The 27019-nt window shown below is 44.2% G+C and overlaps 2 protein-coding genes across 3 annotated transcripts in view; one reads left to right on the forward strand and one right to left on the reverse strand.

Moving 5' to 3' along the window:
* Positions 1-3085, reverse strand: part of ATM (ATM serine/threonine kinase) — a 100935-nt gene extending 97850 nt beyond the window's left edge. The window contains exon 1 of one of the 2 annotated variants that reach the window (XM_019530229.1): positions 2943-3085. The gene's annotated coding sequence lies outside the window, so the exon portion shown is untranslated. Of the gene's footprint in view, positions 1-2903 lie in introns of both variants that reach the window. The other variant, XM_019530230.1, reaches the window with a different exon arrangement.
* Positions 3086-3197: 112 nt separating this feature from the next.
* Positions 3198-27019, forward strand: part of LOC109306702 (protein NPAT) — a 38715-nt gene continuing 14893 nt past the window's right edge. The window contains exons 1-8 of the mRNA XM_019530236.1: positions 3198-3314; positions 6609-6727; positions 12363-12423; positions 14972-15044; positions 15444-15484; positions 17265-17495; positions 17933-18017; positions 25127-25259. Of these exons, the coding sequence (XP_019385781.1) occupies positions 3278-3314; positions 6609-6727; positions 12363-12423; positions 14972-15044; positions 15444-15484; positions 17265-17495; positions 17933-18017; positions 25127-25259 (780 nt within the window). The 5' untranslated portion in view covers positions 3198-3277. The remainder of the gene's footprint in view (positions 3315-6608; positions 6728-12362; positions 12424-14971; positions 15045-15443; positions 15485-17264; positions 17496-17932; positions 18018-25126; positions 25260-27019) is intronic.

Consider the following 27019-nt stretch of genomic DNA (forward strand, 5'->3'; position numbering starts at 1 on the left):
CCAGTTTTTTCTCCCGCCCAGGCGGGGGGTCGGACTTGAAGATCTACAAGGTCCCTTCCGACCCTACTTCTATGATTCTATCATAATTACCCTTTGCTTGTGGTTATTGAGCCAGTTGCCCATCCACCTTACAGTAGTTTTGTCCAGGCCACATTTCTCCAATTTGTTTACGAGATGGTCATACAGGACCTGGTCAAAAGCACTGCCGACGTTCACTATAGCAACAGCATTCCCTTCATCCACCCACAGAGTTACATTGTCAAAAGAGGAGAGCAAGTAAATCCATGCTGACTGCTTGTGATCAACCTTTTTTCCTCTAGACGCTTGCAAGTGGACTTTCTAAGGATATGTTCCACTAATTCCCCAGGCATTGAGGTGAGACTAATTACACTGTGGTTTCCCATGCCCTCTGTTCTTGCCTCTTTTCTGGTCCTTTGCTACCTCACCCACCCCACCCCTAACTTTATAAATATTATTGCTAAGGGGACCAAAATCTCCTCGGTCAATTTCTTTAATACCCTGGGATGATGTTTATTAGGCTCTATGGCGTAGAATTCATTCAGACCCAATACTCTTTATCAGGCGTCTGGCTGCAGCTTAAATTTTTTTTATGAAGTCTAAAGCAAACAAGCATTGAGTAACTCGACCTTCTTTACATCTTCTGCTTAGAGTGCCTCCCTCCCCATTACTTAACAGTAGGCCTACAGCTTTCTTGACCTTTCTTGTATAGCCCAAATACTTATAGAACCTTTTTGCTGTTTTTCACCTCCCTCACCAGGTGCAGCTCATGCTTTATCTTTGCCTTCCTGATTCTGTCCCTGTAGGTTCTTACTACTTCCCAATAAGCTTTTTAGGTGACCTGTCTAGTTTTCCATAGCCTGTATGCTTTCCTTCTGCACTGGAGGCGCCCTAGAATCTCCTTGTGCTTTCACATTGGTCTCTTGTCATTTTTCTTGTGCTTTCATCATGTCAGAGCAGTTTTTTGTTGGGCTTCCAATGCTGTGCACTTTAAAAGCTCTCAGCCCTCCTGGGTGCCTTTCTTCTTCAGGCTATCTTTCCAAGGAACCGTGCCTATTTGCTCCCCAAGTTGGGTGAAATATACCTGTTTGAAATCTAGCATCCTAGTTTTGCTGACATCATGCTTTCCTCATCTCAGGACCTAGAATTATATCAGATTGTGATCACTTCCTCCCAAGTTGCCCATCACCTTCACATCCTCTACCTGTTCTTTCCCATTGGTCAAGACAAGATCCAAGACAGATGATCCCCTAGTTGTATCCTCTACTTTCTGGAACAGAAAATTGTCTTCCACACAAGTTAGGAATTGGCTTGACATTTTGTGTTTCGCTGTATTGTTCTTCCAGCAGATGTCGAAAAAATGAAGTTTCCCATCTGTACCATCCCATAGCTTTTGGAGACACTTTCTCTTCCTGATTTTGTGGCCTACACCATTATATCAGTGCTGCATCTTTCACCTTTCCTCTTCACCCAAATGCATTATGCTCTGCTATCTTCTTCCTACTGAGTCCAGTAACAAGCGTATGTTTTTGACATAGAAGGCCACTACCTTCTTTCCCCAACCCTATCATTTCAAAACAAAGGGTAACCCCCTTCAGTATTTTGCATTTTGACCTATCCGCTTCCCTTTTGCACCATTTGTTGCTGTCCTGTGACTCTCTCGTGTCTTCCACTCAGCACTGTTTGGCTCTTTTGTTCCACCTTCCCCCTTTAATCTAGTTTAAAGCCCTCCTTACTGCGTTGGCCAGACGATGCCCAAAGGTGCGCTTTCCAGTTCTGGTCAGGTGGATCCCATCTCTTGATAGCAGGCCTCCTCCCGGAACATTCACCTGCTGTCAAAGAATTCAAAGGCTTCACATCAACACCCTGGTCCCAGCCACATGCACTTCCAGGGCACAATGGCCCCTGCTTGCCTTACAAAGAGAGAATTGACCACAACGTCATTTGTGCTCCCAGATCATTTATCCTCCTGGCCAACTTAAGTAACAGATTGTAAGCATAAGCACATTTGTTGTCACATGCATCACCTCAGACCACTTAGCAAAAAACAAAATAAAATAATTATGTAAAATCTGAGTTTTCCCTCATTTTGTGCTGATAGTTAATTTTTTGTATTCCTTTGAGATTAAACAGACAGACAGACATTGCATAAACAGGTTTGAGCCAAATCAGATAAGTCTGATTTGTTCAGTTAAGTCAGTTAAGTCTGATCAGTTAAGTCTGTAGTTGAGTCTACACTCAACCATGTTTTTTTCAAACTGGTTTATGTGCCCTGAATGTCTGTTCTGTTACAGGTTTAATCCAGTTTCTGATCACTTAAACCAGTTTATATGTAACATCTGTCCCTAGCCGAAAAAAGCACTAGTCCCATTTCATGTCTGCCCCTTGTCTATTTTTGTTCAAGGTTCTGGAGAAAGCTGAAAACAATGATTATTATTGGAAAGTTTTCAAAATCATGTAAATATTTGTGTTCAGCTTAAAAACACTGCTGTCAACAAGCCAAATTTAGAAACACCTCTTTAACTGCCAGAATTTACCTGTCAATACCCTCCATTTCAGTGGGGGATGGAGTTTTTTGGCAGAAGTGACAAATGAACACCACATCCTCCCCTCAGCGAAACACCCTCCCCGGGGAACTGGCTAGCTGCTCTTTCTGCTCCTTGCCCCGTGCTCCCCACCTGACCTGCTGCTCTGCTTTCTGCCTCCTTCCCTGTGTGCTCCCACCCCCATCTTCTGCTCTGCTTTCTGCTCCCTACCCTGCCTCCTCCTGCACTGCCTGACCCCTGTGCCCGCTCCGCCAGTGCCGCACGCACGTGCCACAGGCGGCCTCCCTGGCTCGACTTACACAAAGCCCGAGCCGCTGCCAGGAAGAGCAGCTAACGCACCCGCCAAACCAGCTCATCAAACCCTGCCCGGCCTCGCACCCGCTCAAGCCGTCAAGCTGCGGCGCCGTGCGGCCGTGAGGAGCGCGAGGGCCCCTCCGCACTGATGAGCGACCCGGCCGTACGAGTGCAATCTCAATCTAGGCCCACCGCTACCGCGCGCCGCCGTGGGCCGTTACCGCGGCAGCCCCGTGCGCGTGCGCACTGCACCTGCCTCCCGGCACCAGCGGAGGGGAGGGATGGGGCAGTGCCGGAAGCGGTTGTGCAACGGAGACTTCCGGCGGAAGGGGCGGGGCGGGCTGCACGGGTGGCGTTTCCGCGCTCTGCGTGTGGTGCGCGGGGCGGCTGAGGTGCAAGGGCCGCCGCCCGCCGGGGCCATGCTGCTGCCTTCTGACGTGGCCCGCCTGGTGCTGGGTGAGTGAAGCGAGGCGAGGCTCGCTCAGCGCGGCCCGTGTGTGCCCCTGCAGCGCCTCTGCGGCGCGGCCTCAGCCCAGAGACCCGCCCCGCCCCGGCTCCCTACGGCCTCGCGGCGCTTTGGCCCCGTGGGGAGCCTGTGGCGACGCCGGGACCCGCCCGCGTTGTCTCTTGGTGTCTGAGGAGAATAAAGGGGGCAATAGAAACGAGCCGCTGGTGCGCGGGCCGCCAGGGGGCGACGCGGGGGGGAGGGGTGCAGCACTCCGGCTGCGCCACTGGGACAGAGCTGGCCAAACACGGCAAATCCGCTTCTTCGGGCGGCAGGTGACGTGACTGAGGCTGCCGTCCCCCACAGACTTTTTGGCTCTGTCTCCACCTTGCAGTTGGTCCAATGAATGATCGTCCCTCCCCCAAGAAATCTGCTTTTCTCTCATAATTTTGGCTTGCCACCCCACCCCCCACAGCATCACTGGCTGCCAGGCTGATTGTGTGTTTACCTGTGAACTGGAAGACCAGCCTGAGAGAACCCCCTCCTACCACAGGCTGGGAGCCTGCAACTTGAAAAACATGATTGTGGGGTTCAGGGCTCGTGATAGAGGTGATATCTTTTATTAGACCAACAAGATTTTTCCCCCCCCCCAAAAAAATTCTTTCATTGCAACCTTTTGGGCACAAACACCCTTCATCAGGCATTGGAGAAAAGATTGTAGACATTCTCCTGGGTAGAAATGAAAGTTCATATTTTATAGGATTTCACAGAGGAGTCAGGTGAAAAACTCCTCTGGGCAGGCAGGTAGGTCTTAGCTGGTGAAGAGTCTCTCACCTCTCTTGTGAGGCTCTGTGATGATGCAAATTAGCTTGAACAAAAGCAGGAGCAGTATCTCAGGTTTCAGGTGGTCACAGTTGCCTCCTCTTTGGGGAAAATATGAAGATTTCATTTCAAAATCGGCTGAAATTTGATATCTTCCATGTGTCAGGTTTTGCGAAAATCTTGTTGGACTAAAAGAGATCACCTCCACCATGAGCCCTGATGGCTTTTTCCTCTATACCAATATTCTGGATGCATGATTGTGAGTTAGCATAACAGTAGAAGGGGGGGGTCACTTTAAAATGGTTATTTTCAGGGATTGCTGAGTTCATTGATGCATTTCTGACAGAGCCTTTTAACTTTTTCAATATAAGAATGAGGGGTCAGGAATTGGAAAAACCGTAGGTTTCAAATGAAAGGAGGCGTTGTAAGCAGCTCATGTAATGAGACTTAATTAAAACTGTAGTAGATCTTATCTTCTGTTGCTCATGATTTGGTCAAATACTCAGGCTCAGTTTTCCCAAAAGGTGTGTTTACCTCCAGCGGGACCATTTCTGAAGTCCCGTTTGAAATGCCGCGACTGTTTCAGAGAGTTGAGTTGTGGAAGGGAAATGTATTGCTTTGGTTATATTAAAAAATAAAACTTACAAGCTATTAATCAATGATCTCAAGAGTCTGTACTCATCTAGCATCTCATTGCTACCTGGCTGTTACCCTGTGATGCTGTGAAAATAAACTTATTAATATTTGGAGAAAAACTAAAATGAAACAGCAAAAGCACTGGAGAAAATTCTGCAAGGAAATTAGGATTTTTGTGGGTTGTATGTGAGGAAGACTTGACAAAAACAGGTACCGTGGTTCCTAAATCTCCATATCCCTTCCAACTATACAGCTGGTCCAATAAAAGATACCACCCACAAAAATCTTTGCTTCTCTCATTTTTCCTGGACCATCACAGCTACAAAATCACCCCAAATCTATTGCAAATAAATTATTGCCCCTTGGGACTGCTTTTGGATTCAGTAAATAAGGTACAGGGCATTGCATGATGAACACTAAATAGCTACAAATGCAAAGTGCTGGTCATCCTGTGTGAAATACAAGGGTCTATAGAAAAATGTTTTCTGATCATGGAATGAAATAGGAATGCATAATCCATGCACACTAGGGATCAAAGTAATATTTTACAGGCAACCTTAGCTTTGGCATTTCCTAACTTCTTAGTGCTTGCTTTTGTAATTTGTCTACATGCATAGCATATAGATCCTTAACTGTTGTAAGTCAGAGATAGAAGATATGGTTCTACTTTCTTTGACCCACAGAACACATTCGCAAAACTTAAAAAAATGATTGTTATGTGTTACATTACCAGTTAATCACTTTTGGGACATGCTTAACTTAAACTTCTGTAATGCACAGCATTGAACAGTTAATAGAGTTTTTCGGGTGTTTTTTGGCTTTCATTGCATCAGATACTGAACACTATTGTGAACATAGAGGAAAAAGTTTTGGGTCCTATCTCTTTGTCAGTTCAAAGAATACTATTTTCTATGTGATAATTTGGAGTTAACATGTTTGGTAGTGGAATCCCACAAGAGACATTTAAAACCAGAGTGGCCAAATCACCAGGGGCCAGCCATCTTCAGCATAAAATAAACAACGTGCCATACTAACTTTTATGGCTCAGTGGTCTAGAATCATTCATTCAAATAGATTTTTTTCCTTTCTGTTTGGTACCTGGGGTACTTGAATGGTAATATAAAATATTAAAATATCATTGGATTGAGACTTTTGGAAGGTGGAAGGAGTTAGATTTTCTGTATATATCATATTAAGGCTGGTGAGAAGGTCTGAGTTGTAGGAGTGCCTAAGTTATAGCTGATTCACCTACTAAAAGCAAAGTTATAACATGGACATGTGTTGCTTTTCCCATATGTATAAATATCTATAATGTCATTTTTTGAGAGAAAGAAATCATGTAAAATATTTTTATATTACATTTGTTTTCCTGGTTTGTAACTTCAGAACATGCACACAAACACTTGGTTATTGTATGGCAATGTCTTTTAAAGTTTACTGCAGAGTACCGTTTTTATTTTAAAACTGGAATATTCAGCTCACATTTGACTTAGTCACTTGAGGCAGGACCTCTATTTTTTGGTTGTTAGGGTACTGTGCACACAAATGGTTTCATTAAACAATGCTGATCATTTCTTAGTTGAAGAGTTATTTATGTACATGTGGCATGGTGTCAGTGAGGCTGTGTGACATAACTACTGGAGAGATGTGTAGAAAGGTAGCTATTCTTTCAAAACATAATGCAACTCATGTGTTTTCTTGAGTATTGGTCACTTGAGTGCTTAGATGATTACACCGTAAGCTTGCTGTATTATACTACATAATTGTATCAGTGCATTGACACCTAGCAAGTGTACCTTGTAAAAAAGTGAATCAAATCACACATACCTTTGTCTTATTTACTGCAGGATATTTACAACAAGAAAAACTTTCAGCTACCTGTCGTGAGTTTATATTGGAAAGCTCAGATTTAAAAGAATATGCAGAGCACTGTACGGAGGATGGGTCTGTTCCAGCTTGTTTATTGGTAAGTTTATATCTGAAGCACATGAGATAGAGTTGAACCCTAGTACAGTCCAAAATAACCCTTCTAAAATAATTTATTTAAGTTTGCACAGAATTCTATGATTTCAGAGTGGGTGTAACATCTGCAGTGTTCAAGACATTTAAACAGTATGACCAAGTAACCTTTTTTTGGTACCCTGCATAAGGGGTTGTATATGAACAGCTGTCTTTTCCTACATTCTTAATATAACAAACATTAGACATTGACACAGACATTGACAGCTTTACAAATCTAAGAATAAAATAAGTGAGCGGCATTCATAATGTACAATTACGTATATTTCGTTATTGTAAGCAAGGAATATTGCCTTTGATACATATTTCCAGGAGTTAAGTACTATAGTTATTCAGACAATTAAATCACTTGTACCTGATTAGATACCTGGTCAAGATGACATCCCTGCTGCAAGCTCTTGATTGAGAACATAACCAAGTTTTCTGTTTGGGATAGGAGTCTTGTCTCAAGATTTAAAAGATGCAGTTGAAATGAATATGGGCAAGGGGAAGAAATCTGTTTGCTGTAATTACAGAATGATTTTTCTGCTTGTATAGATTCTCTTCAACTGACTGTTGCACCTTGCAGGAAGTAACCTTTGGGAATCTCTTGGGGGTTCCAGGTAAACTGCAGAGTGGGTAACAACTCCTGATTCTCAGTGGCCACATCTACGTGAGTAGCCAACTGTGCAGTTGTTACTGCACAGTCATTTCGTACTTGCTTAACCAAGTACTAAATGACTGTCCAGTAATCAGTGTTACTGCGCAGTCCCGTCACCACATGGTTATTTTATACTACTGCACAGAAGCAGCAAGCTACTGCACAGTAGCTCCTTACTACTGGGGTGAGAGACAGTGTCAAAGGCTTTCGTAAAGTCCAGAAAGACTACGTCCGGTGCTACACCTGCGTCTAAGGATTTTGTGACCTGGTCATAGAAGGCCACCAGGTTGGTCTGACAGGAACTGCCTCTAATGAACCCGTGTTGGTTGCCCCTAAGCATAACCTCCCATGCTGGCCCCTTGCAAACATGCGCCAGGATAACTCTCTCAAAAACCTTACTTAGGACCGAGGTAAGACTGACTGGCCTACAGTTTCTTGGGTCCTCCTTCCTCCCTTCTTTGAAAATGGGAACCACGTTGGCCCCATTCCAGTCCTCTGGCACCACACCAGAGCACCACGAGTGCTCGTAAAGCCATGCCAGGGGTCCCGCTATGACCTCTGCTAATTTCCTCAGCACTCTGGGGTGGAGATGGTCAAGACCTGCTGATTTAAATACGTCCAGTCCCTCCAGAAGTTCCCTGACTAGGTCCTCACTGACCCTAGGCCTGGGTGTGTCTCCCCTGGGACCTACGGGGGTCCCAGTGGGGGGTGACCTGGTCCCTGCTCAGAAAAATGGAGGCAAAGAAATTGTTAAATAGGTTAGCTTTGCTGTCTGGTGGGATGACCAGATTTCCTAATGTGTTCTGCAGAGGCCCCACGTTACCTGGTATCTTCTTTTTACCCCCTATGTATTTAAAAAAGGACTTCTTGTTGTCCTTGATCTGGGTAGCTAGTCCCAGTTCCATCTCCACCTTGACCTTCCTGACTGCCGCCCTACAGCCCTGAGCAACCAAGATATAGTCCTCCCTGGTGATGGCCCCATCCTTCCATTGGGTGTATGCGTCGTTTTTAGCTAGGAGACGATCCCGTATGCTTTTGGTGAGCCATGGGGACTTTTGCCCCTTTGATCCGCGTTGGGATTACATCCCTTTGGGCTCAATTGTCTCCTTAAGGAACGACCACTCTTCCTGGACACGTGACTCCCCTCCCCCCCACGACCTCAGTCTCTGCCCAACTATTCTCCTTACCTCATTGAAATCCACCCTCCTGAAATCTAGGGCTGTTGTCTTGCTGCAGGCCTTTGCCACTTTGCACTGGATGGTGAATTCCAGCAGGCGATGATCACTGTCACCCAGGTGGTCAAGCACCCGCACCCCACTCATCAGGTTGTCGCCCGTGGCCAGGACCATATCCAACAAGGCATCTCCCCTGGTGGGGCTGTGCACCTCTTGGGTTAGATGGAGGTCCTGTATCTCAGCTAAGAACCTACGTGAGCAGTCAGACCTGGCTGACTTCTCTTCCCAGCAGATGTCTGGAAAGTTCAGGTCACCTAGGATGACCACATCCTTTGACTTAACTACCTCCATGAGCTGACTTAAGAATTCCCGGTCTAGCTCTTCCCCTTGGTTAGGTGGTCTGTAGTAGACCCTCACCATTAAGTCCCTTTCCTCTCGACTTCCCTGTATTCTAACCCAGAGCACTTCAGTGTGCCCCTCCTGTGACCCAGTGCCACTCTGTGAGAATGTGTATTTCTTCTTGAAGTAGAGTGCCACACCCCACCTGTCCTCCCTGTCCTATCACTCCTGCACAGCCTATAGCCCTTGATATTCACCACCCAGTTATGTGTTGGGTCCCACTACGTTTCACTGAGCCCCACTATGTCTGGGTTGGTGTTAGCTAGCAGGAGGGTGAATTCCTCCTGCTTATTCCCCATACTACAAGTATTAGTGTAGAGGCATTTGAGGCCTCCTGTAGATGCATGCACTAGCCGCCTAATCTCAGTATTACCCAGGCCCCTGTTGCATACCTGGGTATTTGTTCCAGTTGTCGTTGGTCTAAGCAGGGCTGTTCCTGTGGGTGATGCTTGGTTTAGTGGTCCAAAGCTTCCGCCGCCCTCGTTTTCCCTTTCCCCGATGAGCCTAGTTTAAAGCCCACCAGACGGCATCAGCCAACCTAGAAGAGAACACACGCTTATCTTTGGGGGAAAGGTGAAGGCCATCCCACCCAAGCATGTCTCGTCTTGATGTGTGAGTTGTTGTCTAGGAAGCCAAAGCCCGCCTTGAGACACCATTCCCGAAGCCGCAGGTTGACCTTTCTGATGCAGGTCTCATGTCGTCTTCACGTCCGCTCACTGGTAGGACAGAAGAGAATACCACCTGTGGTATTCTCTTTTTAGCTTATCAAAATTCAGGATCCGCTCATGGAGTCTAGACTTCAGTGGTTTCTGTTTACAATTGTAAGAACTGCTTACAATTCAGTTGTGCAAGGGTTAGAACTGTAGCTTTTCCTTGAGTAGGAAAGGGAGGGTGAATGAGCTGACAGTTAGCCTCTGCCTCTGCTGTATATGGCCATAATTCAGAAAACACCTTTTCTGTATTTTGCCAGGTCCATATTTTGTTTGGGGTGGGGGATGCAAGAAAAAAAGAGCGATATTTCTCCTTTTCATCTGGCTGTTGGTGATGGCTAAGGGTAGAAAATGCTTTGGGATGTGCCCCTACTGATATTAAAAACTTACAAGATGCCAAGCTAATGCATCTTACCAATTCTCTCAAGTTAAATGGATCAACAGGTTTGGGGTTAAAACGGATTTCCTACCACAAATCAGGTTGGAAAAGCCTTGGGAGGGATGGCTTTTCTTTGTATTGTAGGGCATGGACTGCCCTCTAGTATCCGCTAGGCATAATTTGCCTGACAAATTCCCTATAAATGAATGGGCCCAAGGCACTGATAGAGCATTCTCTTTTTACTCTCTTCTTGTAGCACATTATAGGGTGTGTGTCTTCTGTTTTACTCTAAAGAGCTGAAGCCTTCTGTCTGTTATGACAGGCTGTTTTGTGAAAAATGTGGGGTAGTGCACAGTGGATAGTTTCTGTAGACCACTTTTGTAGACCTGTATGACACGACTGCCTGTGAGTGAAGGGAACTGGATTTAGCGATTGAGAAAGAAGCTTGTTGTCTTATGCTCCTCATTCTTCAACAGCTACTTTTTCTAAGAGTCATTGTGTTTAATTACAAAGTACATTTTGAAGCTAGGTATCAGGAGGCACTACTTCACAGTCAGAGCGGCTAGAATCTGGAACCAACTTCCAAGGGAAGTGATGCTCACTCCTACCCTGAGGGTCTTCAAAAGGGGGCTAGATAGACACCTAGCCGGGGTCATTTGACCCCAGCATTCTTTCCTGCCCATGGCAGGGGGTCAGACTTCATGATCTGCTCAGGTCCCTTCAGACCCTACCAACTATGAAACATTATTTTATCAATAACACGTTTCCATACATAAACAGTATGTTTGTTCTCTTACTTTAGTGACCTGTTTTTGTCATGAAAGTGAACTGAGGTTTGATTCTAGCATTCCAAGCTAGAACTTTGGATGTTGCTGTACATAGATATTGATTTTTAGTAGTCATATATTCACTTTCTTCCAACTTGCATTTAATTTTTCTAATATGCCATTGCAAACTATAAATGCTGGGACATTATCCACAATATTCTAGCTTGGATAAGCAACATAGGGCAGCTTCTCTGCCCTGCACCATGCATTCCTCTTCCATATGCCACTGATCCCCTCCACAACATCCACTAGGTACCTGCCCCTGCTCTGTCACCTCGGTACTGCAGCTTCTGCTTACTCTTGCTGCCAAATTTCATGCTTTCTATCACCACTAGCAATGGAAATCAGCATCCCTTGGTGGCAAGAGTAAGTGGAAACTGCAGGAATAGGAAAGCCCTCAGTACAGAGCAGAAAGGGCTGGTGAACTGCAGAAGGGGGTCCTTCAGAGGGGATTGGTAGGCTGCAGCAGCATACAAATCAACGTGTTGCCTGCTGTTCTTAAAAGTTGCCAACCCCTATTCTAGGTTGACAGAAATCTTGTATTTCTGATATTGTTCTGACCCACCAATTCAAAACCAAGCTAAAAATTTTATCTTTTTAGAGAGATTTAATCAGTTATTAAGTTGAGCTGCCTGTGGCCCCCTCAACTTAAGATCTGAATTCAGCAGTAGTCTGCAAGAATGTAAGGAAAAGTAAAAGACTAAGCTATTAAAGTTTGGAAACCCCTATTAAAAGCAAATTACTTTTATCATTTTCATTTTTATTTTTTCCTGTTTCAGAGTATAAATAATATCAGAACATGCCAGAAGATCAAATCTCAGTGCAACTCGCATTCTTTGTAATTCAGTAAAGTGTTTTTTAAAAGCATACAGGACCATAGGTATGTTTCAGTGTCAAATATGACAAGTAGCTCAAACTGACTTTTTGTCATCTAAAGCATGGTACAATGGGTAGGGTAAAATTTTCAGGTATATGATGCAGTTTTTAAAAATCCCATGTCAGTCGCCAGGCTTCCTGAAGTTTGTTTGCTTAGCAACACATTGTGCTTCCTTTCTTCTTGTTTGTTCATTGTAGCTAGACTTCAACAACCAAATTCAACAGCAAAGCTTGTCTTATATCCCAGAGCTGCTGTGCCAACATGGCTGACACTCGGGAGTTAGTGCCATTCCCTTCTTAATCTCAGAATTTCAGGTTTACGATTCCTGCTCAGCATGTGAGTCAGCAGCAGGGTAGTCAACCACAGCAGCATTAACCCTTTATTTGTTAGCACAGTAGCTCTAGCAGCTGCCCTGAAGGCCAGATCAATAGGTGGGTCTGCAAGAAGCCCTGCAGTCCAGATCTGGACAGCTAATTCAAGCATTTTTTATACCCCTGTGTTAAAGTAATGTAACAGAATTGTGACAGGTAGTTTACTGCCAAAGATTCTAACACTGATCTCTCTTGTTTTTTCAGTCTTTGTTTGGAAAAAACTTGACAACCATTCTTAATGAGTATGTAGCTATGAAAACAAAAGGTTAGTATGCAGCATCGGCCATCTCTTGAATAGCACTTCTTTCTTGGTATCTCTTTAAATTGTGAGCTCTTTAAGGAAGATGGTTTCTCTTTCTGTGTTTATACTTTGCACAGTCCCAGTTTAGTTTAAAATCTTGAAAATCCCATCATGATTCAAATAATTAGCTATATTGTTGATATATAAAGAATAACAAGGGAAGGAATTTCTGGTGTGTGAAATATAGCTTCCCCTCCTATGTTTCCTTGAGGTTTTTTTAAAAATCAAAACTAACTTTTTGTGTGGATAGCAAAGATAAAGGTGGGAATATGTTATTATTTCATAAGCAGCTGAGGCCCTGTATTTGGTCTAGTTTTGTTCACTGTTGATAGATGGTCCTTCTGGTGTTCTTGAGAAATCTGCACATGTAGTTAAGCTCTTGCACATGTTAAGAGCTGCCATGCTTAGGTATGTCTGTAAATTTTGTTTTAGTTATGCTTAAGAAATATAACTGTAAAATATACTGTATTTTACCCAATACGAGTTTGAATTTAAGACAACTCCCAATAATTAGGTTCTAGATAAGTTGTAATTTTGTCTAGAATGTCTAGAATCTAATTTTTGCAGGGTCATCTTAAATGTTTCGCTCCTGCTGCTGTGGCAGTAAAACAGCATCAGGGAGGCATGCAATGAGGAAAACAGAGGTGGGGGTAAGTGGTGGGGAAAACAAGGGCTAGGACAAGGTTAAGGATGGGGAAGCAGGGGCAGGTAGAGGGTTAGCCAGCTTTTGGCCATCAGGGGAGGCAGGAGAAGAGGAGCCAGGGCAGGGAAGAAGAAATCTGCATGGTGCAGAGCCGGGCTTCCAGCACTCTTGCTCTCTGCAACCTGTGGCAGAAGCAAATCTGGGGCACATGCCTGCCTGCCACAACTAAGAGTCCACCATTCCACCTGCGGACTATGGGGACCCACTGTGCAGGGAAGCCTGGCTAGCTGAAGACCTCAAAGACCGTGTGCAGAATCCTCCTTCCTTGCCAGAAGCGGGGTGGGGGGGTGTCAGCTGAAAGCAGGAATCTGTGTCTTGCCTCAGCTGGGCTGCCTGCACAGCCATTTCTCCCAGCTCCCAGATGTGATACTCGAGTCTAAGATGAGGCTCTGTTTTTTCCCACGATGAATGGGGAAAAATACCTTATCTGAATTGAATAACAACAGTATGTATTTGTGGAATGTTATAAAGGGAGGCGGTATCTGTATAAATCTGAGGAAGGTGACATGAACTGAATGTTACTGAGCTTACCTGAGTTAATAAAGTGATTTTCTGGCTAGTGAGTATAAAAATGGTGCTATAATTCAGCCTGAAATAAAGAGGCAGCATCTATGAGTTTGATCCTGGGAGCTGTTGAAATGTTTGTGATGTCAACTGAGTACCATTAATGGGAACTTCAGATACTTGGGATCTCCAGCAAGGTTCCAGGATGTACAAGAATATAATTTTGCAATTTTTATTTTTACAGTTTGTAGTCTTAGCTGCTTGGAAATCTTTTTTTTCCATTGTATTTTAAATTTATAGACTTAAAAAATGTAAGTTGTTTTCATTGTTCCTTAAAATGAGCAATCTGAAGGCAGATTTTTTAATTATTCTGTTTATTCAAAACCAGAACAATCCTGAATTTAAGACAGCCCCCTGATAATTAGATTCTAGACATGGACAATTTATTAATTAGTTACAGTTTTCCATTGCTAGAATGTGATTATTGGAGGGTTGTCTTAAATTCATCCCCCTCACTGCTGCAGCAGTGGCAGGAGACAGATGCTAGGAGGACAGGTGGTGTGGGGAGTCAAGCAGCTTGACCTTTGTTCCCCTCCCCTTCCCTCCCCCCCACGAACCCTACTCTTTCCACCTGTCCCCTTGCCACTACTTGTCCCTGTCCGTCTCCCCCCTCCCCCCTGCAGCCTCTGCTCCCCTGCCTGCCCCCACCTCCTGTGCAGCCTCTGCTGACCCCACTGCCACTTAACCTTGCCCTATAACCCATGCTGGACACAAACTGAAACAAGAGTAAGTGTCCAGGGGGGTGCAGGGAAGGCAGAGACTGGGGGGTAGGGGGAAATGGGGGGAGTGAAGTTATAGGGAGGGAGACAGAGGCAGTAGGGAGCAATGGCAGTGGGAGGGGCAGGCTGCAACTGCAGCTCTGGCCTGAACCCCAGGTCAAGGCCAGTCAGAGCTGTAGCGGCTGCCTGCTCCTTTGCCACCTCATACTCAGTTGGAAGATGAGGGACTTTTTCATCATGTTATATAGGGGGGGAATAGCTCATCTTGGAGCTGATATGTTTGAATCTTGAAAAAAATTGAATCTCATTTTCAAAGGTGACTTAGAATTTAAGCATTTATGTAAGCTATTTTCTTTGAGTGAGATTATACCCCTGAGTGTCTAAATCTGTATTTCAAAATATAACTGTTATCTGTTAGTTTAATATTTTAATTATGACATTGGCTTTCCAACTTTCTCTCAAGCTACCCGTGTTAGCTCTCTCAAAATGTTTTGTTTTGCTTTTTTTTTATTTTTTTTTTCACCAGAGACAACAATTGAAGTTCCAGCAATGATGTCATCTTTGTGGAAGAAATTAGACTATACTCTTTCTCAGATCAGGTAGCATAGTTTTACAATTAAGAATAGAGAACTAAGATTATCCTGACTAGCACCCCCTTTCCTTTACATTCAAACTTTTTAAATGTGTGGGCTTTAACAAAGTGTAATGAGGTTAGTTTTTTAATTTATTTTCTGAGTGAAATGATGAAAGAAGTCTGTATTAACCAATAAGCTGGTGGGTAAATGGGAATCTGAAAATTGTTCAAGTCCTAGTTAGTTGGAAGGTGCTGATATTTTCTAAAGAGCTCTTTCTGTGTTTATTGTTTTAATAAGCCACGCAGCGTCTACAAGGCAGCACATGACTAGCAGTCTAAATGTGCAGCAGTAGGTATTCTTATGCTTTGGGTGTTTCAACTATGATATGTTCCCAAATTTTGACTGCTTTATTTTATTTTATAGGAGCATGCAGAATTCTGCAGGATTTTCTGCTCATCAAAGGAGTAGGTATCTATCTCAGTCTTACAGTCAATTAGTGTTAAATTCAAATTGTGAGACTTGACTTTCAGTGAAAGGACACGGATCACATAGCTTTCATAGTTTGTACACACTCTTAAAAATAGATTTTAGTGTGTTCACTTTTCATTTTCTGCTCCATCAAGCAGTTAAATTAAGTGGTAGTTCAAAGGGGAACTGAAAACAGGTCAAGTGCAGTGCCCATCTTGCTTGCAGGAAAGGAAAATGCAGAATATTAAAAAAAAAAAATCTTGTTTAGAGTTCTTTCTTTTACTTGGAAGGTCTGAAATTATTTGCTAAAAGGGAAAAGTTGGACAAAGATTGTACGCACAGAAGAAAATAAAATTATTGCCTTAAAAGTCTTTAGTCAATACCATGTCTCAGAAAAGACTGGCCAACACAGGATGGTGTTGCCTCTTGAAACTCTCAACTTTAAATCAGACACAGTTGTGTTTAGTGAACTGGAACTCCCATCTGACTTAAGTTTGTTGTGTTTATTTTATATACAGTTTTTGTACTCACTTCATTTCCTGTATTTACTTGATTAAAATATTTTTCTTCCATTTAACATGGTGGGGAAGGGGGGGTGGACCCTCACCTTAGAACTGAATATTAAGCAGCAGGGACAGACAGATATTGCAGCTCCAGCCATAACCCTGGGTCAGGGCCAGAGCCACAGCTCCTGCCTGTCCCACCCCCTCTGCCTCTGCACCCCTTGCTGTGATTCTGCAGCCTTGGGCCCCTGCTGCACCTACTCTCCCACCCTATGCTGCTTCTCCCAACCCCTCCTCACAGCCCCACTTACCTTTGCTCCAGTGGCAGCAGGTTTCGTCCTTGCTGCAGCCTGAAACGTGGAGCATGGCATCAACCTGGCCTTGTAGCAGCAGTGCCAGCTCTATGCCACTGCTTCGGGGCCTGGTCTGATCCATGCATAGTGCTCCAGTGGATGGAGCCTGCAAGCACCATAGCAAAAGTAAGTGGGAAGTGGAGAGGGACATGGGGGGTAGAGACAAGAGGAAAGTGAGTGGGAACCTGAGGCTGTAGGGCACAGAAGCAACGAGGAGAGGGAGAAGGGGGTGAAGAGGGTTGGGGCCTGCGGTGAAGGATAGGCACACAAAATGCATGCCTCCCCCCCACTGCCTGTTCCCCACTGTTCTGTCCACCACCTGGCCCCTTACTGCCTTCTCAGTGTATCACCATTGCCTGTAGCAGGGCGGGGGGTGGAATTTAAGAAGTTCCTCCAGTAATTAGATTATATACATCAAAAATTATAATAAATGTATACATTTTCCATGAATAGAATCTAATTATTGGGGGGGGTCATCATAAATTCAGGGTCATCTTAGATATGGATAAATACAGTAAATATTTTAATTTGGAGTGATTTTTTTTTTTAACAGAATAGGAACATTGATGCAACTCCTAATGTAGATGCATTATGTTGAAGAGAGGTTAGTGCAGTTCCCTTATATTAGCAAAAATGAGCTACACTGATATGAACTAGTTATACTGGTTTGTCTTCACAGTAGTGGACTATCCTGTTTTGGCTTGTATAGACAGACACTCTATAAAAAGCTACCACATACCCTTAGCCCCAACTACTTGTTCTCCTGCTAAATTTATAAATTACTTCATGTGCTAAGACAGTCTTGTTTCAGTTGGGATGCCTTCTGTTATGTCTCAGGCCAGTGAAAACAGCTGCTGGAAAATCAGCATCATTGTAAGGTTGACTGTTGTATCTTTTAATTTTCTTTTTGATTTCCTTAGGCCGTACAAGAAGTGGAATTGTAGACATGAAGAGGCAGAAAATGCTTCAGCAAGGAGCTACTCCTGTTTTAGGATTATTGTCTGTAGTTCCTCAGTTAGGACATCATAATTCTTCAGCCGTGGCAAATACCCATGTTATCCACAGACCAATAATAAATCAAAATGTAACACAGACAAGATTGAATACTTTGTTTGCACCTCAGTCTCAGCCACAAGAAAACAAAATAAGCAGTAAGTTATACTTGCTACTTTATTTATTTATTCATTCATTCATTCGTTCAGTTTATACATATAGATGGAATTATTTAAAATTGCTTATTAATCCTCATATACAAACTATGGGTTTTTTTGAGAAATTCATGATTTTGTATATTCTTAAAGATGTCAGAACTAATTCATGCATTAAAAGAAATGCACAAAGGAGGAAGATTTTTTTTTTTCCAGCCGCCCTAGTACATGTAATGTTGGGAGTTCATAGATGAATCAGTTTGTATCTTTTTCACATCTTATGATCTCAAAAGTTTGTTTTTTAAGGAGATAAATTATGTTTAAGCTGTACTCAAGAGGGGTGGGAATTGAATTCTAGGCCTTGACAGGATGATGTCTCTACTACCCTAAGAAACTTCATTAGAAAAGGGGCTTGCATCTTCCATATTCTTCTTTTAAAGCAGGAGATTCCATACATATTCAAGTTCCTGGACCTCAAGAAAGAAAGCTTCACTCAAGCTTATTGTCTCCAGCAAGACGCAAAAGGTGAGTACACTTTAGTACTAGTCTCTAGCATGCAGTCCCTTAGAATGTAATTGCCACACTAGTTCAAATCCAAGTTCAGCTAATCCAGCATCTCATTTTTGACAGTGGTCAGTACCAGATGCTTCAAAAGCATAAGGACCCCATGGTAAACAGATATAGATATGACCTCAAGAGAGTTCTCCACTTAATTGTTAATAGCTATAAAGATTGGCTTAAGCCCTGAAATCCAAGGTTGAATATTCCTTCCAAAATTTGTTAGTGGTCAAGTATGAAAACTCTAGATATTGATATCTAATCTGGTATTTAATCTTAGGGAGGTTCTTTCAACCTCCTGTGACAAGGGGTCCAGTGGACTAATTAAACTTATTGTTAAAGTATCCTTTTGTTGTTTTGTTTTTTAATTTCACATTTTATCATTACCTCTTCCTTTAAATGATGTAATGAGAACAGAATTTCATGGTCTGTCTTTAACCAGTTCATTAGAGGTGCACTAGTACATCGGTCCGTATCATATCTGCACCTGGACCTCTTCAGCCTCTGGAAGAGAAGGCTGAGAGGTGATCTTGTAACCTACAGATTCAGGGGTGGGGGCACAGCAAGGAATCAGAGATGCTTTGTTCACCAGGGCACCTCTTGGTGTAACAAGGAACAATGGTCACAGACTGACAGAGCAGATTTAGGCTAGACATCAGGAAAAATGTCTTCGTGGTAAGGGTGGCCTAAATTTGGAATAGGCTTCCAAGGGAGAGGTGGTGCTTTCCCCTACCTTGGGGAGTCTTTAAGAGAAGACTGGATAGGCATCTGGCTGGGGTCATCTGACCCCAGCACTCTTTCCTGCCCGGACAGAGGGTCAGACTCGATCTGCTGAGGTCCCTTCCTACCGTAGCATCTATGAAAATTGACATTATCAGCAACTGGCTTTTTGTGGCTGATAATTTTGCCGATAAATGCTGCAGGCCTGTGTGCATCCACAGCATGCACATGGCCAGGAGTGCAGCCCGGCAGCTTGGAGAGCAGTGTCTGGCTCATAAGTCTGTGGGACATTTCCTAAGAATGGCAAAAAATGCATTAGCCAAGTGCAGTACAGAAAACTATTTCGCCCCTCCTGCTATGGCTGCTAGAATTTCCGGGTATTTCACCACAACAAGAGCTGTGACAGGAGCCACATTGCATTCAAAGCTCTGAAGTCTATTGTTAGTCTCCAGGTTTTCCCATCTGTTTTCACAAGAGGCCAAATCAGGAAATTACAAACACTAGGCATCTGTACTATTACTTCCTGACTCAACAAACTATTTATTTTAGCCTCTGATGGATACTTATACTGGCTCTGTGGTGGAGGGTCTGGTCCCTTAATCAAGACACAAGCCTGTATCTTGTCACATTCTAACTTATCCTTTGCCCAGGCCTTAGGAAATGCCTGCATCCACTCATCCTGATTACAGCAGAAGCCTTGATAACTGCACACCAATGCACTGCAGAAATCAGCACACTCTTTTCCTCTACTGACTGTTTCCACAGACACCCGTTAGCTAAATCCAGCAGTATTCCTCCCTGCTGCAAAGCAGTCGTTCCTGAAATTCCATTTTCACTATCTCCTCCTGGCTTATCCTTCTGTATTCCATATTTTTCTTGAAATTTCCTATTTGAGTCACAATAAGTTGGGTTACTGGTGAGTTCTCTAACTCTCCAGTATAGGGCTGTAGTTGCAAATGATTGGGGTCCATTAAAACCCCACCTGGAACCCATCAGTGTTGCAAAATACTGATCGAGGCTCCTGTATCAATCAGCATTTGGGGGTTTTTCACATTCCTCTCATCTCCCACTAAAACTTTAATGTTTGGATGCCCCCAGTAGTCAAAGCAAGCTCATCCTACCATCCCCCTGGGTGCCTGGGGAGTCTGGCATCTCTGTTGTGGGTCAGGAGATGCTGAAGGCATCGATGTGGGTCTGCCTCTGCTCCTTCCACTAGCTCTTCTGTCTGAATGAGCTCTACCAATCTCTTCATCAGTGCATTAGTGGGAGCCCCATTCCACTTGTTTCTGTCATCCCCCATAGACATCAGTTTCTTCCAGCCCTCTGTCCAGAAGCAATCTTGGCCTTTCTCATTCTGACTCTCTGCAGATTCCATATTCCATCCTACGTCTGGGGCCTCAACCCCTACTTGCACCTCCTTCTCTGAATCCCATCTTGTGCTGAGGAGTGCCAGACTTCCAAAAAGGTGGTATATTGTTACTAAATGTAACAGCCTGTATTAGTTCTCCTTTGTCACCCTTATTCTGTACCTTCTTTTTAGGACTGCTCTCCCTGTATATTAATCCTGTCTTTTGAATTCGAATCCTCAACTCAGGCCATTGTATAGCATCAACAGGTCCCAATATAACTTTCACCAGTGCAGCCAACCCCTCTATTAGGGTGGTCTTAAATCCCAAATTATCAAAGTTATAATCTCCATTTCCCAGCTGGAATTAAACCTGATGCACATCCTAACTGCTTCCTCTGGATATAAGCTTCAGGGCTTTTCCCGGGTTTTTGCATTTCCATAAAATACAACCAGGACACTATCCGAGTACCTAAAAGTGCAGTCAGAATGCTCCTAGTCCATCTGTATAAGTTATTTTCAACTGGCTGTCCATCATACAAGGCTGCCTTAATCAGTAACTAGTCTTCTGAATTACAACTAGCTCTAGCTACGGCTTGACAGTCAGGAACAGTCCATCCTGTTTGATCTAAACACTCTGTAACCCACTGAATTGCTGTATCCTTGTTCAATGGACCTAAATTCATAGCTGCTGCTTTCACCTGTTCTGGTGCTAATGGAGCAGTAACAGTGACAGTCTGTTCTACCCTGCGCTGCTGCTAATCTAGTACATTACCATTTCCTACTCCCCCTGCAGCTGGAGCCTGTTTCATCTTTATTATCTGCTGTGTCACTACTGGAGCCATGGGACACTGTTCCATCTTTTCCTTCATGTCATGCAATTCCTGCCTCAAAAGAATAAGCATTCAAAGCTTTTGCATCTTCAGGTAGATCCCGACCTTCACTTGGGTCCAGGGAATCTGGATCCAACCAAATGTTTTCATTCCAGTTACAAGGCTGCCTTAAACCAGCTGTGACAGCCACCACAACTCCCCACTTTTTCTGCAACTGAGTCTGAAGGCTATAAATCACCTCTTGACAAAGCTGGTGGTCTACCTCTGACCCATTCTGCTCTTTAGCATCCCTTATAACTGCTCATATTCCTGCCTGCGCTTCAGCAAGATTTTCTTCACAATACTGAAGTTCACTTTCCAATCTTTTACATTCACTTTTTAATGCATCTTTCTCCTCTGCTATCACCTTCTGTACAACAGCTGCCTGCAAAGCTTCTGCAGTCATTTGACAGTGATGATTTTTCAACTGCTTATCTTCCAGATCTCTAACCTGGTCTCTCAATGCCTGTACCTTCTCTTGGGACTGAATAACCATTTCCCAAGCTCCCTCTGCAGCCATCCAGAGAGCTCACCTAGCTGCTGCTTTTCTTTTATGTTTTTTTGGTCAGGGCTTACCATTAGTAACATACAACATGTATGCCTTGCATGCATTTTTCAATTCATCCACTCTGCTAAAAGCCCCAGGCTTCCATGGCCCCTCCTTTTCACCGACTGAAACAACAAACTCTCCTGCTCCTCCTCATCCAGCCATATATTGGGTGTTGTCATTGTACAAAAGGTTAATTGTCCTTTGTAATTTCCCAATGAAACTTCCTTTTTCAGAAACACATTTTCTGTGTTTTCACTGTCCACAGGACAAATAGCAACAATAGTTTCTAGTTTCTCAGTGCCTTAATCTGTACAGGTTGTAACCCTTTCAACAGAAAAGATAAGAAGCCTGTCTTGTCATGAGACTGAATACCATTTGTTTTTCCAACAGCTCTACCTTCATGAAAAGGTTAATTCTGGTTTTTGCTGAGTTCTCCACCAACTGTTCACACCACTGATCAGCAGATAGTGCTTAGGGATCAGTAAAGCACAATTAACCCTTAAACAAAATGTGAAATATGAACACAGACAACTCAGTGTCCTAAAATCAAATATTAGTACAAGTATTATCTTATCAGTTTCTATATTCAGAGAGGGAAAAACACTAGTACAATGATCTCACCCAATCCCAGATGTTACTTTGCCTCGCAGAAAAGACAGCCACTCAGTTCCTGAAGCAAAGAGTGCGTTGTTGGCTGGGCTGATCCAGACAGGTGTTGAAAGCTGGATTCATGTTGTAAATGATGACAATAACATACTTAACTTTTTTTGCTTCCCCCTTTTATGCTTTTCTTTAACTTGATTCCTTGCTTTTGGATTGGTCTCTATGCAGTCAGCATATTGTTTATATTTGATCTTGTCAGCATATTCCTTTGTTCAACATACCCATTACGAGCACACCTCTTAATTTGGCCTTTTTCCAGTGTCTTGCTGTAAGCATTGTCCATTGGTCTTTATCACCTTTCATTAACATATCTCATCATTTCATCCCTCTGATTCAGCTGGTTAGTGCCAACTTCAGTTTGAGCTAGTAACAAAACTATTACTATGCTGTGTTAGAAAAACTTCTTGCAGTGATAGAAAGAGCAAAGAAACATCATGCAAGCAAACTCAAGTCCATAAACTATTTGCAAGAAACAAGGCCAGCTGATGCTGCAAACACCAGCAAAATGAAAAGTTCAGCTAACAATGAGACTGTACAGAACTTTAGGCTGAATGTAAAGAAAGCTTTAAACAATGCTATAATTCACCACTCTGTAAACAGGTGTAACTTTAAAGCATAAAATATAACAAGCTACCCTAACAGCTACTGCGTACTTGGGGCTGGCGCTGGGCTCTTCCTGGTGGGAGGGCCTGGGATGGGGCGCTGCTTGGGGCTGGTGGTGCTGGAAGTGGGGGCTGAGTTATAGCCAACCCAAAATTTGCCATAGATCCCCTCCCACCCCTCCAGTGTTGCCACTGCCTGCCCCGAGCACAGCCCCAGCCCTGGACACCTCCCATCCCCCACCAGAAAGAACCTGCCCCCAAGCATGTGGTAGCTGCCCGCCTGTGCCCTGTGCACAGATCCAGGAGGCATGTACCCCCCAGTGCTTCCCTGGGGGGCACATGCAGTGGCAGGAGCTACCCCCTCCTCCCCCAAATGAGTCACAGTTGTCATGTGCCCTGCCCCGGCTGTGTAGTGCCTGCCCTAGCCCCACACCCTCCCTCCTCATGGGGACCTCAGTCTGCCCCCTGACGCCCCTTCCCTCCCTGTGTGCCAGACTTACTGGCAGGACACTGCTCTCCAAGCTGCCAGGTTACAAATCAGCAATTGGATTGGGATCAGCCAATATGGCTGGTTAATAATTGGCCATCAGTATTGGCTTAAAAAATCTTTATCAGGGCACCCCTTCAATTTTTTTTTTTATACATTTTTATCGTACTCCCTTTTATGTGACTTCTTTATATGGTAAAGTCTCAGTTTATTCAGTATCTCTGATTACGAGTTTTCCTCTACCCTTAAATTATTTTTGCATTCTTTGAATTGCTCTCCAGTGCTTCAGTAGCCTTCTGAAATAAGGTGACCAGTACTACATGCACTGTTCCCAGATGAGGCTGCACTGTTGATAGACATACAGGCATTATATTATTCAGCGTCCAGTTTATTATGCAGTATAGCATCTTGTTTGGGGCTTTATTGACCACAGCTGCACACAGTGTGGAGGTCTCCAGCTGTTAGTAATGGTACTTTTGTTTCTTGAATTGTATAGTTAGGTTAGAGTCCTGGAATGCATATGAGCATTTTTTCCCTTCAGCATGCAGTATTTTGAATTGATGGACATTGGATTTAATTAGAGGTGCACTGATACATCGATCCAATATTGGATCGACACTGACATAAAGAAAATTGTCTGCATCAGAAATTGGCCTGCTGTGGCCGGTAATGTGGCCAATAAATGGCCTGTGCATGCGTGCAGCCACAGTGCAGCGCATGGTTGGTGAGGAGGACAGCACAGCAAGTTGGTGAACTGCATGCAGCTGGTAAGTCTGGTGTGGTGGAAGGGGAGCAGGGAGGGAATGGGTATGTGTGGGGGGGGGAATTCAAGGCATCCACAGTGAGGGAGGGAGTGGGGCTGGGGCAGGTGCCACTGGGGCAGTCTGGCCAGTCCAGGGTGTGGGGTGGGATGGAGCCGTGGCACATCAAGGGGGCACAGGGAGGGGGGACAGCTCTTACTGCTGCGCACACCCTGGGAGGGCATGGGTGGGGAATCTGCATGGGGTGGGCTAGGGTTGTGCTGGGCTTTTCCCGGTGTGGGGGCTGGACCAAGCTGCACTCAGGACAGGTGGCAGTGGCACTGGGAAGGGAACTATGGGGTAGCCTCTTCCCAGTGCCACTACCACCCATCCTGAGCACAGCCCAGCCCCAACCAGGAAGAGCCCGGTGCAGTCTCAGCCTACAGTGGCAGCCTGCCCCATGCAGATCCAGGGGGCACAAGCCCTGCTCTCGTCGTCCCCCCCCCATGCCCTCCTGGGGTGTATGCAGCAGTGGGAGCCGCCCCCCCTTCCCATACCCCCTAGACAAACCACAGCTCTGTTCTGCGCCCCACCCCACCCCAGCTGGGCAGTGCCTGCCCCAGCCCTAGCCCTACTTCCTCCCTAACCATGGGGGCCTTGATCTGTGCCCCCAATCCCCTTGCCTCCCTGCTCCCCTTACACCACAACAGACTTACCAGCTGCATGCAGCGTTCCAAGCTGTATTGGAAATTAGATCAGTGTTGGCCGATATGCCTCCTTAAAAATTGGCTGTTGGTATCAGCCCCAAAAATCTGTCAGTGCACCTCCTAGATTTAATTGTTATATGTTTCCAATTCATCCAGCCTGCATATAAACTTGATAGTTTCTTTGCCATACTGCAAAACATATTGCAGAGTACACCCATATCACATGATTTAAACCATTTTTTTGTATTGTGAATATGTCGATTTTATAGCTTAACGTTTTCTGATTGTGGGATACTTGTTTAACTCCTTGGAGACAGAATCTTTTCCCTTCAGTGTTTGCAGTGAACCCACTTTTACAAAATACAGTATTATATTTCTAAAATGTTTTAGTGACTCTCAGAAAAGAAAAAGTGTTACATCATCTGCACCTCATTCACAAAGTAAAAGTTGCCAAGAGTCTGATGAGATGATAGTGGAAGAAGAAAGCGAGCCACTCCAAGAACTCATAGATGGCAACTTCCCAGTAAGTATAAGTGACCACTTATATGAGGTGTTTTCAAGAAACTGAGTAAAAAAATGACTGGGCCTCTTTATAGGTTGCATGTTATAACTGTCATGGAACTGCTGTAGCGACTTCAATCAATAAATTAGAAGTGTGATTTGATGGTTAAATCAAAGGTTATTACAGTTGTTTGAATTGGTTCTTGCTTAAGGGCACAATCATCCAAGTATGACATGTATAGCTAGAGAATCATTAAATGATTGTTGACCCTGCTAAGAATAAATATAGCCTTTAAGCTGTCGGAACCCAGTTGATCACTCCTTACCATCTTGTTAATCCATCTATCAATGGAGGTCTTTGTCTCAGTATTTTTTTTCTTGATGCTATGTTTAGCTTAGGAAGCAAAATGAAACTGTTGATTCTGACATCGGATAGCTTTCTTTTCAACTAAGTTAGCAGGAGCAGAGCCCACCACTGTAATTAAGATTGCGTTAATAGTTTCTGCTCTACCAGTGCTTTTAGTCTGTCATAATTATCTGGCACTCTGACCTCCAAAGCTAACGTTTTCCAGCCTTCATTTCAGCCCCCACCTTTTCTGTTGTTTTGTTCATGGTTGAACCGTTTTTGTTTAAGCTTTCAGAAAAAGGTGAACGTTCTTTTCCTTTTTACCTATTTGAAGTTTTATGCAGAGAAGGGCTTTTCCTGCACACTTCTGGAGCTGCAAAGTTTCTGGGATTTATTTGAACAGAGGCGCCTTAAAACTCTGAAATTCAGAAGGGCCCAAGTCAAGGGCTTGTGTAAAAAGCGTGTCACCGTCCCTTATGACTGCACTGCCAATATTCTTGCACATGCCTATGTACTGAAAATAGATAGAAACCCTTTACAAAATATATGGTATGTGCGCAAAGTGCAACTTCTAAAGGAACTTAGTGAAAGCAAAGCCAAGTTTCCCAGAGTATTCAGGGGCAGGCAATTATTTTGGCTGGAGGACCGCTTACTGAGTTTTGGCAAGCTGTTGAGGGCTGCATGGGTAGCCCTGCCCCTTGATAAGTACCCTCCCTTGGTGACCAGAAGTCCCACTCCCTAGCCCCTGACTTTTGCCACCAGAAGTCCCTCCCATGCCCTTGGAAGTACTCCTGTCAGCAGGGGGATTTGCCATTTCAGACCAGAAAAATACCAAATTATATTCTAAAAATCAAACACCTACTACAATATTTATTAATTTGATTTCAAAAATATTTTTGTCTTGATTTACATGTGTTTGTGTAGTGTACCTAGAGATGATTGTATAATAACTTAAAATGAAGTCTTACTCTTGTATATTGTAGCGGGATGCGGGTGGGACGGTATGGGTTTGTGGGGCACGTGGGGTGTGCGGGAGGGTGCTGGTGTATGTATGGGGTTGGTGGGGTGTGGATGTGTATGGGGTGGGGGAGCATGTGGGTGAGTATACATGGAGTGTGGGTGGGTATGGGGTTTTTGGGGGAGCTGTGAGTGTGTGGAGGGGTTGTGGCATGTGTGGAGGGGGGAGAGTGGCTGGGTTGTGTGAGGAGAGGTGTGTCTGTGGGGTCTGCGTGTATGGCACTGCATGGGGGTGTGTGGGTATGTAATATATATATATATATGGTGCGATATGCACGTGGGACTTGCCTTACGAACATACACACATTCGCACTCTCTCCCTGTTCCTCATTGCCCAGAGCTCCTGCCAGCCCGGGCTCTGTGCTCATAGGCCCAGGGCACTGATGCAGGCCCCGTGCTCCTGCCACTCCCCGCCCTTC

The sequence above is a fragment of the Crocodylus porosus genome, unplaced genomic scaffold (assembly GCF_001723895.1).
Source record: "Crocodylus porosus isolate Cpor-Errol unplaced genomic scaffold, CroPor_comp1, whole genome shotgun sequence".
Lineage (NCBI taxonomy): Eukaryota > Metazoa > Chordata > Crocodylia > Crocodylidae > Crocodylus > Crocodylus porosus.